Source organism: Chiloscyllium plagiosum, unplaced genomic scaffold (genome assembly GCF_037043375.1).
Source record: "Chiloscyllium plagiosum isolate Xiang-an unplaced genomic scaffold, Cpla_swu_hap1 HiC_scaffold_2, whole genome shotgun sequence".
Lineage (NCBI taxonomy): Eukaryota > Metazoa > Chordata > Chondrichthyes > Orectolobiformes > Hemiscylliidae > Chiloscyllium > Chiloscyllium plagiosum.
The window spans coordinates 60,435,259-60,449,766 of record NW_028270140.1 but is presented as its reverse complement, the minus strand read 5'-3'; the positions used below and the strand labels follow the sequence as shown (position 1 = coordinate 60,449,766).

At 44.2% G+C, this 14,508-nt stretch overlaps 1 protein-coding gene across 2 annotated transcripts in view; it reads left to right on the top strand.

Annotated features, from left to right (window-relative positions):
* Positions 1-14,508, top strand: part of syk (spleen tyrosine kinase) — a 199,035-nt gene that overhangs the window by 158,678 nt on the left and 25,849 nt on the right. For both annotated transcript variants that reach the window (XM_087997072.1, XM_043714053.2), the window contains exon 8: positions 12,940-13,030. In XM_087997072.1, coding sequence (XP_087853198.1) covers positions 12,940-13,030 — 91 coding nt within the window. The remainder of the gene's footprint in view (positions 1-12,939; positions 13,031-14,508) is intronic.

Genomic DNA, 14,508 nt, shown 5'->3' with positions numbered 1-14,508 from the left:
TTAGCTTCCTAAACCATACATATGCCACTTTTTTCCTTTTGACTAAATTCACAACCTCACTCACTATCCAAGGGTCCCTTACCTTGCCATCCTTGTCCTTCCTCCTTACTGGAAAATGCCAGCCCTGAACTCTGATCAGCAGGTCTTTTAATAGTGCTACATGTCAAATGCGAACTTGCTCAATAACATCTCCTTCCAATTAACACTCTCTAGTTCCTGCCTAATATTGACATAATTTGTCCTCGTCCAATTTAGTACCTTCACACAAGGTCCTGACTTATCCTTAGTCATAACTATCTTAAAACCTAAGAAGTTGTGATCACTGTTTCCAAAATGCTATCTCATTGAAAGGTCAATTACCTGGCCAGGTTCATTAGCCAATACAAGGTCCAGTATGGCCCCTCCTGTAGTTGGACAATGCACATACTGTTGAAAGAAACCTTCTTGAATGCATTTAACAAATTCCGCCAGATCTAAGCCTCTTGTTCCAAGACAGTCCCAATCAATTTTAGGGAAGATAAAGTGTGACACTATGACAAGCCTGTTGTTATTGCATCTTTCCATAATCTGTCTGAATGATTGTTCCTCAATGTCTTGGTGGCTATTGGGGGTGCCCATAGTATAATCCTATCTGTGTAATTGCACCCAACTTATGTTTGAGCTCCACCCATATTGCCTCAGGGTATGAGCTCTCCAATATGTCCTCCCCGAGTGCAGATGTGACATTCTCCCTAATTAGTGATGCAATTTCACCTCCTCTTTTACCTTCCTCTCTATCTCATCTAAGACAACAAAATACTGGAAAGTTGAGCAGCCAGTCCTGTCCCTCTCTCAACCAAGTCTCTGTAATGGTCACAACATCATAGTCCCATGTACGATTCAGGCTCTAAGCTCATCTGCCTTACCATTATACTTCTTGTATTGAAATAAACACACTTCATTAGTACCATTGTGTTCATTTACCTGTCTCTGCCTAGCCTTCTTTTCTGACTTACTGGTTCTTACCTTCCCCTCAATCCCTCCACTTGCTGACCTGCTGCTCTGGTTCCCAAACCACTGCCACTCTACATTAAACCCTCTTGAGTAGCTCCAACAAACCTCCCTGTGAGGATGTTGGTTCTCCTCCAGTTTAGGTGCAACCTGTCCTTGTTTTCTAGGTCACTGCCATACCAGAAGAGGTCCCAATGATTAAAGAACCTGAAACACTGACCCTTGCATCAGTTTCTTAGCCATGTGTTCATCTGTCCTATCTTTCTATTCCTTGCCTCACTATCAGGTGGCACTGGTGGTATCCCAGAGATCACAACCCTCAAAGTGCTGCTTTTCAGCTTCTTTCCTAACTCCCTGTACTCACTCTGCAGGACCTCATCTCTTTTTCTACCTATGTCATTGGTACCAATGTGCACAATACCTCCTGGCTGCTCCCCCTCCTCCTTAAGAATTTCATGCAACTGCTCAGAGACATCTTAACATGACCACGGAAACATCTGCCTGTGCCCCAACTAGCGAGTCTCCCACCACTATCACTTGCTTGGATTTTGCCCGACCCTGCTCCACAGCAGAGCCAGTTGTAGTGCCACAGGCACTACAACTGCTGCTTTTGTACTCCTATGACAGGCTATTCCCCCCCTAGCAATATCCAAACAGTATACTTGTTAGAGAGGGTAATAGCCACAGGAGACTCCTGCTCTACCTGTCTGCCTTCTTCTGGCAGTAACCCATCTAACCTGACTGAACCTGTGGTGTAACCACGTTCCCATAACTAGTGGCTATCACACTCTCTGTCCTCTGTATGCTCCTCAGTATGTCCACCAACAGATCCAACTGAACAACACATTATGTGAGGAGCTGTAGCTGGTCACCCTTCCTGCAGACATAGTCATCAGGGACTCCAGACCATTCCCAGATCTGACCTTTACACCACTGAAGCCAGGCGCCAACTGACCTCTACACCGCTGAAGCCAGGCGCCAACTCGAAGACACCTTCTCCTACCGTTCCTTTGACCATGACCTCACCCCCCATCACCAAACCATCATCTCCCACACCATACACAACCTCATCATCTCAGGGATCTCATAGTTCGGTAACCCCACACCGCCCGATTCTGTCCAAGATCCACAAGCCTGATTACCCTGGCTAACCTATCGTTTCAGCCTGCTCCTGCCCCACTGAACTCGTCTCCACCTACCAGGATACTGTCCTCTCCCCTGGTCCAGGAACTCACCACATGCATTCAGGACACCACCCAAGCCCTCCACATCCTCCAATACTTCTATTTCCCCTGCCCCAAAACACCTCATCTTCTGCATGGGCATCCAGTCCCTCTACACCTCCATCCGACATGACCAGGGCCTCCAAGTCCTCCATTTCTTTCTCTCCTGACATCCACACCAGTACTCTTCCACTGACACTCTTATTCGTTTGGCTGAACTGGTCCTCACCCTCAATAATTTCTCCTTCCAATCCTCCCACTTGCTCCAAATGAAAGGGGTAGCCAAGGGCACTCGCATGGGCCCCAGCCATGCCTGTCACTTTGTCGGCTACATAGAACAGTCCATTTTCCGGAGTTACACCGGCACCACTCCCCACCTCTCCCTCCGCTACATTGATGACTGCATCGGTGCCACTTCATGCTCCCACAAGGAGGTCAAACAGTTCATCAACTTCACCAACACATTCCACCCCGACCTTAAATTAAGGGCGGCACGGTGGCACAGTGGTTAGCACTGCTGCCTCACAGCGCCAGAGACCCGGGTTCATTTCCCGCCTCAGGCGACTGACTGTGTGGAGTTTGCACGTTCTCCCCCATGTCTGCGTGGGTTTCCTCCGGGTGCTCCGGTTTCCTCCCACAATCCAAAAGATGTGCAGGGTCAGGTGAATTGGCCGTACTAAATTGCCCGTAGTGTTAGATAAGGGGTAAATGTAGGGGTATGGGTGGGTTTCGCTTCGGCGGGTCGGTGTGGACTTGTTGGGCCGAAGGGCCTGTTTCCACACTGTAATCTAATCTAATCTAATCTAATCTAATCTAATCTAATCTAATCTAATCTAAAAATGCTACCCCATATTTCCAATTCCTCCGCCTCCGTTGCATCTGCTCCCAGGAGGACCAGTTCCCCCACAGGACACACCAGATGGCCTCCTTCTTTAAAGATCGAAATTTCCTCTCCCACGTGGTTGAAGATACCCTCCAATGCATCTCATCCATGTTCCAAGCCTCTGCCCTCGAACCCCACCCCTTCAACCACAACAAGGACAGAACCCTCCTGGTTCTCACCTTCCACCCCACTGACCTCCCCATGAATTGCATCATCCACCGACATTTCCTCTATGTAGACAGGTTCAAATCCAACCATGGCAGATGGTGAAATTTGAATTCAATTTTAAAAAAGTAAAAGCTAGTCTAATTGCACCTATGTAGTCATAGGGGTGATGGTGGTATAGTGGTGAGCATAGGTGCCTTCCAAGCAGTTGAGCCCAGTTTGATTCCCAGCCATTGCAGTGTTGAGGTTTCTTAGCTGACCTTTAGGGGCAGCACGGTGGCTCAGTGGTTAGCATTGCTGCCTCACAGTGTGAGAGATCCAGGTTCAATACCAGCCTCGGGCGACTGGCTGTGTGGAGTTTGCACATCCTCCCCGTGTCTGCGTGGGTTTCCTCTGGGTGCTCCGGTTTCCTTCCACAATCCAAAGATGTGCAGATCAGGTGAATTGGCCATGCTAAATTGCCAGTAATGTTAGGTCATAAGTCAGGGATAAATATAGGGTAGGGAAATGGGTTTGGGTGGGTTACTCATCGGAGGGTCGGTATGGACTTGTTGGGCCAAAGGGCCTGTTTCCATACTGTAGGGAATCTAATTTAATCTAAGTTCCGCCACCTACAAATGGACCCCACCACCAGGGATATATTTCCCTCCCACCCTTAAAGACCATTCCCTTCACGACTACTTGGTCAGGTCCACATCCCCTAACAAGCCACCCTCCACTCTCGGCTTCTTCCCTGCCACCACAGGATTGGAAAACACCCATTGCTCCCGATGCTGTCTCCTCTCCATTGGGGAGACTGGAAAGTGTTTTAGAGCTCATCTCCAACACACCCGCACCAATCAACCCTACCACCACGTGGCCGAACATTTCAACTCCCCTTCCCACTCTGCCGAGGACATGCAGGTCCTGGGCCTCCTCCATCACTGCTCCCTCACCATCCGACGCCTGGAGGAAGAATGCCTTATCTTCTGCCTCAGGACTCTTCAACCCCAGGGCATCAATGTGGACTTCACCAGTTTCTTCATCTCCCCTCCCCACCTTACCCCAGTTCCAACCTGCCAGGTCAGCACTGCCCTCATGACCTGTCCCACCTGTCAATCTTCCTTCCCACCTATCCACTCCACCCTCCTCTCTGACCTATCACTTTTATCCCCAACTCCATGCACCTATTTCACTCTCAGATACCTTCTCCCAGCCCCACCCCCTCCCATTTATCTCTCCAACCCCGAGGCTCCCAGTCTCATTCCTGATGAAGGGCTCTGGCCCGAAACATCGATTTTCCTGCTCCTATGATGCTGCCTGACCTGCTGTGCTTTTCCAGCAACACACTCTCAATGCTATTCCCAGATCTCCCACATCTGGCAGAAGGAGCACAGCCTTGTCCTAACTGCCTCTCCCTTTTACACTAAGAATGATAAATGAATCTTATTGTGCCTTTACCTTGCTCGCTTTAGTCACTGCAGCCCAGTATTCACCTAAACCCGCACCCACATCAAGCAGCAGCACTAACTGGCTACTTAAACTACAATGCAATCTTTACAATCAGACTAACTACTTCTAGGCTACAACAAGCTTCCTAACATCTCTCTAAATCTCTCTCTCTCTCTCTTATTAGAGGAGGAGAGATGGATGAAAACATTATAGTATTGTAATGTTTGCGGCTTACTGTTCTAGGATAACGGATTCTTCCTCACTCTGCTATTCAGTTGTCATAACTGAGCCGGCCTCTCAGAATGTTCCTCAGCAAAGTCTCTCCACCAACCTCTATTTGTCACTTGTCAGCACAAATCTGGATATTGCCAGGTGTTGCTGCAATTGGGTGTGTACTGCTTTATTATCTGATGAGTTGAGAATGGTGCAAAACATTTTGCAAGCATCAGTGAACATTATGAACTTATGGAGGGAAGGTCATTGATAAAACAGCTGGAGGGCTTGAGGAGCTCCTGTAGAAATGTCCTGGATCTAGGACAACTGACTATTGTCGATTATTGTAAAAAAAAACCTTGGATATTCTTAACTGCTCCTTGAAATGGCTTAGCAAGGCATTCAGTTGTATAAATCAAAGAATGGTTCTCAAGCAATGAATGAAAGTGCACAGACCACCTGGCATCAACAAAGACACTGGAAACAACAATGGCAAACACAGATCTCTCAACCGTCAACCTATCAGCATTTGGGGTGGAGTGCCAAAATTGAGGGAGTTATCTCACAGATTAGTCAAGTAGCAATTATATTCACAGCATCATGCATTATACACAATGTCCCAGACAACATCATCACCATCCTTGGGTATTTCCTATCCTAAAAAGAAAACATACTCCACAGAGATGGTGGCACTGAGGTATATGGTCAGGAAGGAGATTGGCCTGAGAATTCTCAACATTGACTGTAGATTCCTTGAAGAATGAAGACTCATGGCATGAGATCATTCATGGACAAGGAAACTACCTAGGCATACTGCTCACTCCTCCTGTCTTCTCATCTGATGAATTTGTACTCCTTAATGTTGAACACCACTTAGAGGAAGCATGTCAGGTGTCAAGAGCGCAGAATGTATACTAAGTGGGTCTTCAATTTCACCACCAGGAATGGTTCAACAGCACCATTACTGATTGAACTGGTTGAGTTGTAATGGGTATTGCGGCTAGACTGAGACTGCAGCAGATGGTAAGGAAACCAAAAAAGAGAAAAAACATACTTGACCTCATCCTCATAAATCTGCTACTGCAGATTCATCTGTCCATGCCAGATTAACAGTGACCACCGCAGATTACTTGTAGAGACAGAATCTCCTCTTCACATTAAGGATACTCTCCAACATGTTGTGTGGACTATCACTCCTCTAAATTGGATAGACTTCAAAAAGTTCAAGGTCATTATCAACAGCTGAACTGTGCTCCAACACAATCTGCAACCAAATGGCCCAAAAAACCTCCCACACTACCATTACAATCAAGGAAGCAGATCAACCCTAGTCCAACAAAAAGTGCAAGAGGGCAATAGCAACACCAAACAAACCTAAAAGTGATCTGTCAACATGGTAAGGCTACAAAACAGGACTACTTCTGTGCCAAATAGTACAAGAAACAATTGAGACAGGTCCAATTGATTCAACAACAGATGGATCAGATCTAACTTCTGCAGTCCTGCCACAAATGATGCAGATAATTAAACAAGTCACTGCAGGATGACGCTCGCTCTACAAGTAACCTTATTTCCAATTATAGGACAGCCCAGTACATCAGTGTAAAAGATAAAGCTGAAGCATTTCCAACTATCTGCTTCAAAGTGTTGGGTGAGGCTTCTTCCAGAGGTCGCCAGCATTACAGTTGTCAGTCTGCAGTGAGTTCAATTTATTCCTTGTGATGTCAAAACATGATTGGAGAAACTGGATACTGCAAAGACTATGGCCCTGACAATGTTCTGTCAAGATGTTCCAGAAACCGATGCACTCCTAGCAAAGATTTTCCAATACAGCTAAAACATTGGCATTTACCCAGTAATGTGGAGAATTTCCAGGAATGTCCTGTGCATAAAAAGAAGGACAAATTCAACCTGGCAATTTCCTGTCCTATCAGTTGCCTCTCAAACATCGGTAAAATGATGCAAGTTTCAAACTGTTTGAAGAAACAGCACTTTTTAAATTCACTCACAGGATGTGGGTGTCGCTGGTTAAACTAGAATTTATTGCCTATCCCTAATTGCCCAGCGGGCACTTAAGAGTCAAAAAGTGTGGTGCTGGAAAAGCACAGCAGGTCTGGCAGCATGCAAGGAGCAGAGACTTTTCGGACATTAGGCCTTCATCAGGAATGTGAGTGGGGAAAGGAAGTCAACCACATTGCTTGCTTAATAAAAGTAGGTTCACTAATGGGTTCCACCTCTCATTGAAGAATTATTTGTTGTCATCTTTCATCACAGCCTACTTCAAAGCCCTAGGCCAGCAAAGGAGAAAAGGTTGGTGGCAGCACTCTATCCCGCACACAAATAGCTAGGCATCACATTATATTACAAGAAGATGAGAATAGTGACCTTTTTTCATCACTGTTAGAACAAGCCCAATCTTCTTTTGGTTTAATCTGTTGAGCATGAAAATCATTAAATTCAGCTGCAGCGATCATTCTGATAACTCAGTAGCCTCGGTACAGTTATGAACGTGAATAGGGAGCTCCCTAGTGACGAGACAGAAGTGATGACTCAGAACAAACTGGTCCTATGCTGCCCTCTGTTGTCACAGATGTGAAAGATAATACAATAAACAGATCTGTTTTGGTTTTTAATATTTTAATACATGTTCTTATGCTTATAAATAGAAATGTTACAGTTAGACTAACTCCATACACTTTTTCAAAGTGCTGCTATATAGTGTGGGATTGTGAGTTTCATCTAGGCACTGAACTGAAAATTGATAGTCAATAAAATTCAATTCTACCAAATATATCCACCTACCAGTGGCAATCCTCTTGCACCTTTCATTCCATAAACATAATAACAAAAGAACAATGAAATGATGCTGAAGAGGGTTGTTTTGTCTTATGAATTCTAATATGATTATCATGATGCTGGTTGAATTTGGATAGGATCTATATTTAAATGTTTCCCCTCAATTAAAAATTGAGGTGGTCTAATTTAAAGTTACTGACAGGAAAATAACTGTTCCCCAAGTCTAAAGAAGCTAAACAGCTTGCTTTAAACAACCATTTTCATGTTGAAGAATGTCTGAGCTTTCAATGAAAGAGAACACATGAAAATTAAAATGCCAGTCTCCAAAAAGAAAGATGGGGACATCGGAAGTATAGTACGTAGTATCATGTCAGCCTGGAGACAATTAGTCCAGGAAAAGACTCCGAAGCATTTGAGAATAAAGGCAATGATTTTGATGTTCGTTGTCTAGTGGGTGAGGTAGATGGTTCTGGAACCACAGTGTTTTGGATTATGCATTTCATAGCAGTGTTTTTGGAAGGCAAACAAGTTAGTTTTGTCACTATTGTGATGTAGACAGTTTCAACCAATCTGAAAATTGTAAGGTAAAAGATAGCCATAGTGTGAATGGTAATTACAGATATGGAAACATTTGAATGATTCCACACCGTAGATGTGGAAAACTGATCCTATGCCTAACAATGTCTCCACGCAATAGCATGTAGATAGGAGGAAACAAACAATGCAACCTTGAGACACAATAATAGTGACTGCCTGAACATCATAACATAAAAAAAAACGTTTAAACAGATGCTAGGGTGGATTTGGCAGTCCCTGTTGAAAGCTATTCTTACAGGGAATACCAGGAATCACATTGCACAACCAGTGACTTTCTGATCATTAAAATTCCACAAATGCACAGTGGGAGCATGCATTAATCAAGTAATCATTGTGTTGGGACATGTAGTATTAAATAACAAGAGCACAGTCCTGTGTAAGAGATGACATTGGAACCATTAATTGTGCTTGAATTAACAAGAACATGGAGGTGAAACAGCAAGTTATAGTTGCCATCAGAAAGAATTTTATCAAAGTGCTGTATGTACTGTAACTTAAAAATCCAGGTTAAAAATACTTGCATAGCTAATAATACTGAAAGACCATAAGATATAGGGCCAGAATTAGTCCATTTGGATCATCAAGTACATGATGTCCATGTACATAGATCCCTGAAAGTTGCCACCCAGGTTGATAGTGCTGTTAAAAAGGCATATGGTGTGTTAGGTTTTGTTAGTAGAGGGATTGAGTTCTGGAGCCGTGACATCTTGCTGCAACTGTGCAAAATGCTAGTGTGGTCTCACTTGGAATATTGTGTACAGTTCTGGTCACCCCATTACAGGAAGGATGTGGAAGCATTGGAAAAGGTGCAGAGGAGATTTACCACAATGTTGCCTGATCTGGAGGGAAGGTCTTATGAGGAAAGGCTGAGGAACTTGGGTCTCTTCTCATTGGAGAGAAAAAGGCTAAGAAGGGATTTAATACAAGATGACCAGAGGATTAGATAGGGTAGACAGTGAGTCTTTTTCCGAGGGTAATGTACGAGGGGGCATAGCTGCAAATTGAGGGATGATAGATTTAAAACAAATGTCAGAGGCAGGTTCTTTACTCAGAGAGTGGTAAGGGCGTGGAATGCCCTGCCTGCCAATGTAGTTAACTCAGCCACATTAGGGGTATTTAAACAGTCCATGGATCAGCATATGGATGATGATGGGGTAGCGTAGGGGAAATAGACTTAGATTAGTTCACAGGTCAGTGCAACATTGAGGGCTGAAGGGCCTGTTCTGCACTGTATTGTTCTATGTTCTGTGTTCTAAGTCTGATCCGTCATTTGATCATGGCCAATATGTTTCTCCGATTGCTTGGCTGAACTGATCCCCACCGTCAACAATTTCTCCTTTGAATTCTCCCACTTCCTTCAGACCAAATGGGTAACCATGGGCACCCGCATGAGCCCCAGCCATGCCTGCCTCTTCGTCGGGGACATGCAACAGTCCGTCTTCCACAGTTACACTGTGGATTGGCCACCTTTTCCTCTACTACATCGATGACTGTCTCGGGGCCATCTCATACTCCCACAAGGGGGTTGAAGAGTTCATCAACTTCACAAACACCTTCTGCCCTGATCTCAAGTTCACCAGGACCATCTTGGACATCTCCCTCTCATTCCTGGACCTTTCCATCTCCATTTCTGGTGACCAACTCAACACAGACTCAATACTTCAAACCCACCAACTCCCACAGTTACCTGGACTACACCTCCTTCCACCCCTCCTCCTGTAAGAATGCTATCCCTTATTCCCAATTCCTCCAGCTCTGCCGCATATGCTCCCAGTAGGACCAAGTCCACCCAGAACACCCATGATGTCCTCCTACTTCAAGGACCGCAATTTACCCCCACTTGGTCAACAACGCCCTCCAGTGCATCTCCTCCAATTTCTGCAACTCTGCCTTTGAACCCCCCCCCCTCCAGCCGCAACAAGGACAGAACCCCACCCCCGGAACTCACTTTTCACCCCACCAACCTCCAGATACAATGCATCATCCTCTGCCATTTCCACCACCTACAGTCAGACACTACCATCAGAGATATATTTCCCACCCCACGCCTTTTAGCATTCCACAGAGACAATTCCTTCCATGACTCCTTCGTTGGGTCCATGCCCCCCACCAACCCACCCTCCATTACCAACACTTGCCCTTTCCACTGCAAGAGGTGTAAAACCTGTGCCCATGCCACCCCCCTCACCTCCATCCAAGGCCCCAAAGGATCCTTCCACATCTAACAGAGATTTTCCTGCACCTCCAAACACTTCAACTCGTGTGTCCTTTGCTCTCGATGTGGTCTCTTCTGCGCTGGGGAGACAGGATGCTAACTTGCGGAACATTTCAAGGAACATCTCTAGGACACACGCACTAGACAACTCAACCACCTTGTAGCCGATCACTTCAACTCCCCCTGCCACTCAACCAAGGACATGCAAGACCTGGCCCTCCTCCACCGCCAAATCCTAGCCATCTGACAACTGGAGGAAGAATGCCTCATCTTCCTTCTTGGGACCCTCTAACCACACGGAATCAATGTCAATTTCACCAGTTTCCTCATCTTCCCTTTCCATACCTTATCCCAGATGCAACCCTCCAACTCGGCCTCTTGAATTGTCCTTCCTACCTATCCGTTTCACCCTGCACTCCGACCTATCACCAACACCCCCCCACCTTCATCCACCTATCGCATTGCTAGCTACCTTCCCCCCAGCCCCAGTCCCCTCCCATTCATCTCTCAACCCATTGCCCCCACCCACATTCCTAATGAAGAGCTTATGCTCGAAACGTTGACTCTCCTGCTCCTTGGATGTTGCCTTATGGCTGTCCTTTCCAGCACCACATGTTTTGACTCTGATCTCCAACATCTGCAGTCCTCACTTCTTCCTTCTCAACTCCATTTTCCTGCCTTCTTTCCATAATCCTTGAGCGTCTTACCCATCAAGACACTTCCTTTCTTAAATACACTTATTGCAGAGGGCCTCCATAACCCTCTGCAATAAGTTCCACAGATTAACCACTCTTTGGCAAAAGAGATTCCTCCTCACCCCAGTTCTAAAGAATCATCCCTTCAACCTGAGGCTGTGACTTTAGATCCTAGTTTCTCCTACAAGTGAAAACATCTTGTCAATGTCCACACTATTTGGGCCTCTCAGTATAATGAGTTTCAACCAGATCCGTCACCCCAAAGATCTGCAGGTCAGGTGAATTGGCCATAGTGTTAGGTGCATTAATCAGAGGGAAATGGGTCTGGGTGGGTTACTCTTCAGAGGGTCGGTGTGAACTTGCTGGGCCAAAGGGCCTGTTTCCACACTGCAGGTAATCTAATCTAATCCTTCAAAATTCCAACAAGTATAGAGTCCTCAATGACTCTCATATAACTGGTCTTGCATACTCAGGATCATTCTTGTAAACCTTCTCTGGATCCAGCTGCAGTGCCAACACATCCTTTCCTAGGTCCAGGGCTCAAAATTGCTCACAGTATTTCAAATGCAGTCTGACCAGAGCCTTATGCAGCCTCAGCAGTACATTTTGGCTCTTGTATTCTAGCCCTCTTGAAATGAATGCTAACATTTCATTTGCCTTTCTAACTGTTAACCTGAAGACAATCTGAACTAGGACTCCTAGTCCTTTTGTGCTTCAGATTTCCAAACACTTTTCCCATTTAGAAAACAGTCGGCGTCCATTTCTTCTGACCAAAGTTCATAATCTCACGCTTACCCATGCTGTATTCCATCTGCCAGCCTGTCCAATTCCCTATGTATTTTTATGTGAGGCAATTCTTATAATGAGTTCAAAAGAGATGGGAATAATGGTTGAAGAAAGAGAAAGGTTGATAATGTCAGTGGAATGAGAACAACAGAGAAACTTTGGTAATCAGGAATTGAATAGGAATAAAGTTGAAGGAACATGTAACGTGTAAGTTGCTGAATTTTGTTTTGTTGGGAAATACATTTATTGAGATCAAAAGTGTAGCATTGTCAGGGATGAGTTTGAGTTAGGGACATCCATTTCTAACTGTAGAATAGCAGTACTTTACAGACGTCCCTAACCTAACAAGATAGATTTTAATTGCAACCGTAATCTCAGTCAAAATTTCTCCACTGATGTTATTTTGAATATGATTCTTTGATTTTTAAACTTCAGATTAGGAGAATGAAATTGGAATAAATTATATTACACTCTATTTCTTTGCCTAAGAATGTACTTCTTTTAAATTGTAGTATAGGTGACCTTTTACTGATTCTTCTACCTCTTATTAATCTACTTACACTTTTGTTCAGATCCCTACACTTATTTGGCAGATGACGCACTGACAAAAATTGTGGCGCATGCTTTATTTACATGCTTAGAGTGGAATGGTCTTGAGATTTCTTTTGCCTCTGTTAACTGTGTACAAACAATAAGCCTCACACTAACAAATAATTAAATTAAAATATTGCTTGACATTATAGAACTTGATTCTTGCTGAAAGGAGAGATACGTTGACAAAGCTTTTCCTGTAGTATAAATTTTTATGATCATTTGAAATTTGGTATTCTTCCGTTCTGCCTGTTGAGTGCAAGATGAAAAGCTTTGGCAACATGTCTGTCTTTTAAGTGATATTTAAATTAAAATATACCCTCATTTTTAAATGTTAATTTTGTGTTTGTTTAGAAGTCAAGCATAGCTGATCGCTCCTTTAGTGCAGCAAATCTTAATCCATACATGATCAGGCCAAATCGACACAATAAAGGAGCAGAAGCAGGTAAGTCATGAAATTATTTTCAATTATTGATAGTTACTCCTTTTTATTCTGTTAGAAAAATTAACTGAAATATTCACTGCTGAACAAACATGCACATTGCTGTTACAAAAAATGTAAAGACACTTATTTCCAGCTTGCCTGATTTGTCATTGGTTACCATGGTAGGTTTTCAGAAGGCAGTCTGTAGCACTGTATGTAATTTAACAATGCAGGTTGGAAAATAATGCTTCTGTCTAACAACATTATAACCCTTGCTATTTTCTGATCCAACACATGTAACCCCAGTCAGTTTGCTTAAGAATCTTCAAATCACAGTGCTGGGAAATCTGTATGATGTTATTTTTCTGATACAGAAAATAAATTTTTATCCCAGTTGTGACTAAGGCTGACTTACCTTGTACAGCCAGGCAAGAGCAGCCAAATCTTACGATCCTTCAGTTGTGCACAGTGATATGGACATTTAACAAGTTAAAACATATCAGCAAAGGTCTTGCTTTTCCAGCAAAAATGATCCTACCTCCTAATGCTTTTAAAGTTATCTGGTTTCATCTTTGAAATATTAACATATGAATAATGTTTCATGCCTACACATTTGATCTGATAATGGCAAGCATCATTTATGCCACAAGTCCCAGTAATTAAACAGCTCAAACAATAAAAAAAATCTGATGATCATCCTTTGATATTCAATGGTATTACTGTAATTGAATCCCCCCCAGTCAACATCTTCAGAATTACCAATGATCAGAAACATACCTGGAATAGCCATATACAAATGGTACAAAAGCAGAACAGAGAATGGGAATTCTTCAGTGAGATCCTGATGCTCCTGACTCCCTAAAGCCTACCCACTACAAGGTATAAGGCAGGAGTGTGATGGAATACTCTCCATTTGCCAGAGTGGGTGTGGCTTCATAATCACTAAAGGTCAATATCATCCAGAGAAAAGCAGCTTGCTTGATTGGTACCCCAACCACTACTCTAACCATTCACTCCGTCCACTATCAGCACAGAGTGGCAGCAGTGTGTACCATCCACACAGGTTGCACTGCAGTAATTCATCAAACCTCCTTGATAATGACCCATACTCCAGTCCTTTGCTCTATGTTTGCTAGAGAAATAGTTTAAAACTACAAAGCAGAGAATATTATCCTCAAAAAATGGTGATTTCGTGGTGGCTTAAATCAGCAATGTATGTCTTAATACATAGTGGGCGGCACGGTGGCACAGTGGTTAGCACTGCTGCCTCACAGCGCCTCAGGCGACTGACTGTGTGGAGTTTGCACGTTCTCCCCGTGTCTGCGTGGGTTTCCTCCGGGTGCTCCGGTTTCCTCCCACAGTCCAAAGATGTGCAGGTCAGGTGAATTGGCCATGCTAAATTGTCCGTAGTGTTAGGTAAGGGGTAAATGTAGGGGTATGGGTGGGTTGCGCTTCGGCGGGGCGGTGTGGACTTGTTGGGCCCTTCGGCCTGTTTCCAC